The sequence below is a fragment of the Mus caroli genome, unplaced genomic scaffold (genome assembly GCF_978045245.1).
Source record: "Mus caroli unplaced genomic scaffold, Mus_caroli_1 scaffold_7, whole genome shotgun sequence".
NCBI lineage: Eukaryota > Metazoa > Chordata > Mammalia > Rodentia > Muridae > Mus > Mus caroli.
Window position 1 is genome coordinate 59,490,475 of NW_028227262.1, and position 3,682 is coordinate 59,494,156.

A 3,682-nucleotide genomic window follows, 5' to 3' on the forward strand; every position below is an offset into this window, starting at 1 on the left:
CTAGGTTTTTTGTTATTCCAGATGAATTTGCAGATTGCACTTTCTAATTCGTTGAAGAATTGATTTGGAATTTTGATGGGGATTGCATTGAATCTGTAGATTGCTTTTGGCAAGATAGCCATTTTTACAATGTTGATCCTGCCAATCCATGAGCATGGGAGATCTTTCCATCTTCTGAGATCTTCTATAATTTCTTTCTTCAGAGACTTGAAGTTTTTATTATACAGATCTTTCACTTCCTTAGTTAGAGTCACTCCAAGGTATTTTATATTATTTGTGACTATTGAGAAGGGTGTTGTTTCCCTAATTTCTTTCTCAGCCTGTTTATTCTTTGTGTAGAGAAAGGCCATTGATTTGTTTGAGTTAATTCTATATCCAGCTACTTCACCGAAGCTGTTTATCAGGTTTAGGAGTACTCTGGTGGAATTTTTAGGGTCACTTATCTATACTATCATATCATCTGCAAAAAGTGATATTTTGACTTCATCTTTTTCAATTTGTATCCCTTTGATCTCCTTTTGTTTTCGAATTGCTCTGGCTAGGACTTCAAGTACAATGTTGAATAGGTATGGAGAAAGTGGACAGCCTTGTCTAGTCCCTGATTTTAGAGGGATTGCTTCAAGCTTCTCACCATTTACTTTGATAGGTAATCAAGACCAAAATCAGTATAACCAGGCCCTGGCTGGTAGATACTTAAGAATACAGACGAGGAAAACCATGAAGCCAAAAGCCAGTGAATGGCACCCCTCCATGACTGTGCATCAATTCCTGATTATAGACCTCTGCCTTAAAGTCTTCCCCCAACTAACCTAGATAATGCATTATTAGCAGTAAAATGAAGTAAAGGCTTTACTACCAAATAGGTTTGACCCTGGTAATTTACTAAGTCAATGTTTAATCAAGAAACTGTAACAATTCTACAGCATATACAACACACTGATAAATATAAAATTGTAGTTGGCATGTCAGAAATCTAGAGAAGTACCAAACATTTTTTATGGAAACAGGGTGTGTAGACTCCTATAGAGCCTGTCTTTCAAGACTCAGTTGTACTATTTTGCATTATTCTATAATAAGGGATAACCCAAACTCTTTTAATTGTAATTCTATTTCATCTAGACCTTACATCCTGAAGGAAGACATGGAGTAAGCTCCTACAAACGTTTGCCCAAATTGCTCTTCTCTTAGAAGATATTCTAGATTAATATTAGAAACATGCAAAATGAAGAAACAGAGTATCACTCAAAGACTAATCTGTCAACCTGAGTTTTCTGGAAAGAACTCCACTGCAATGTTCTGCTGTTTGTAATTTATTTATATTTCATATTCTGTTTCAAGCAGGGATGGAGTTAAGAAGTTACTATCTCTCCTTGACCACCAACTTAAGGCACTGCATGAGAAAACTAGCAGATGAAGTATCTACAGAGACCATCTTGTGCTGGAACACTGCCATGATTGGTGTGTAAACAGAATGCTCTTATATACCTACTGCCAACCTGACACAGGCACATGGCTGTGTATATGTTCATGAGGAGGTGGCTGGAGCTCAGCCTGAGTATTCTAGGTCATACATGGTTAAAATATCAGACTGTGGGTTGAAGAAGAAAGGTCTGGATTCACAGATCACAATTCCTAAAATTTGATATATAAATATCTTAAGAAAATTGGTTTTAGAGTATATTTTTAGTCCACATGAACTCTTTCATTGGGAAGGACTGATTTATTTCACGAAATTCTCCTCATTCAAACTCACACAAAATAGTAAAACTCTGTAACGTTGATGGCAGTGAGCGTGTTGTGGATGAAAACCAAGTAAGATGTTGTTCCTGCTACAGGAAAACCCACACATGCTAAATAAGAGAATACTTAATCTATGATGTGTGCAATATTTAATGTTCAGGGAGCTCACACACTGATGCAGCCACCATAGGACACAGGATACAGCCATGGCTCAGCTGAGGACATGTGAGATGATCTGAGGTGCAGCTGAGGTCTTTATTGGATTATGGTGAGGGGAACAGAGTTGCCAAGGAGGGATGAGTAATATTCTGTTCTTTTCTCCTTGGTCACTGTTCTCACATACAATGAATAAGAACAGCAGACTACATAATAATTCTAACATTGGGAACATACTTTTCTCTGAAATTGGCATTGGCATCACAGGAAACAGCTTCCTTCTTCTCTTCCACATCCTAAAGTTCATTCGTGGGAACAGGCCCAGACTCACTGACCTGCCCATTGGTCTCTTGTCCCTTATTCAGCTACTGATGCTTCTGGTTGCAGCATTCATAGCCACAGACATTTTTATTTCTTGGAGGGGCTGGGATGACATCATATGTAAATTCCTTGTATACCTGTACAGAGTTTTGAGGGGTCTCTCCCTTTGTACCACCAGCATGTTGAGTGTCCTCCAGGCCATCATTCTTAGTCCCAGAAGCTCCTGTTTAGCAAAGTTCAAGCATATATCTCCCCATCACATCTTATGTGCTATTCTTTTTCTGAGTGTCCTCTATATGTTAATTAGCAGTCGACTCTTGGTATCAATCATTGCCACCCCCAATTTGACAACGAATAACTTTATTTATGTTACTCAGTCCTGCTCTATTCTACTCTTGAGTTACTTCATGAAGAGCATAAATTCTATGCTGCTAGCCATCAGGGAATTCTTTCTTATTAGTCTCATGGTCCTCTCAACTTGGTACATAGTGGCCCTCTTATGCATGCACAGGAAACAGACCCAGCATCTTCAAGAAACCAGACTTTCCCTAAAAAAATCCCCAGAGCAAAGTGCTGTCCAGACCATCCTGATGCTTATGAGCTTCTTTGTGGTGATGAACATCTATGACAACATTGTCCCCTGCTTAAGAACTATGTTCCTGAATGATCCAATACCTTACTCTATCGAACTCTTTATGATTCACATCTATGCCACTGTCAGCCCTTTTGTGTTTATGAGCAATGAAAAACATATAGTTACCTTTTTGAGGTCCATGGGTAAGAGGATGATAAATTTGAATCTTCACTGATGAACAAGATCCTTAAGTAGAGCCAATGTGCTTCCATCAGTATTGTCAGTCATAGCATGCTGTCTATGTGCTTTGACAAATGTTAAATATGAAGTTGTTTTTCTGTTAAAATGATATATTTTAACCAACATGAGAGTAAACATGTAACAGAAGATTTAACAAAATATACTTTGAGATATGACAAGGGCAATTTAATTTTTATGTTATTTTTTATATTATTTCTCAATGAAGGATGCTCTATGAGGTAGTTCTTGCCTATCAAGGTTTTAGATTTACCACACTGTCTGTAAGAATGTGACCACTTCACATATGTTTTGATATTTCAATTTTCTGTTATGAATTTTGACAAATTAGGAAAACATTTCTTACTAAATGTAGTGCTATGATCCAGAAAGAAAATGAATTTTACACATAACTTTCAAAACAGAATCATGTGGAGCAGTCACATAGTGAGTTGTACAGCAATACTAAGAATTACAGGATTTAAAAATCTAAGGATATAAAATGAAAACAAAAGTCTAGAATTGATAGAACATATGACCAAAACACACCCTTTGCATGGTGTGGTATATTGTTCAATCAACTCCAATTGCAAGTCAATTCCAGCACAGGGTGCTGTGTATGGAACCCTCAAAAACAGGAAATATCCACATCAC

The 3,682-nt window shown here is 37.3% G+C and overlaps 1 protein-coding gene across 1 annotated transcript; it reads left to right on the forward strand.

Annotated features, from left to right (window-relative positions):
- The first annotated feature begins 2,005 nt into the window (after positions 1-2,005).
- LOC147003913 (vomeronasal type-1 receptor 43-like) lies at positions 2,006-3,430 on the forward strand. Its single transcript, XM_085839636.1, has one exon. It carries the CDS (start codon positions 2,037-2,039, stop codon positions 3,024-3,026), a length of 990 nt encoding a protein of 329 aa, XP_085695762.1. The 5' UTR covers positions 2,006-2,036; the 3' UTR covers positions 3,027-3,430.
- Positions 3,431-3,682: the final 252 nt, after the last annotated feature.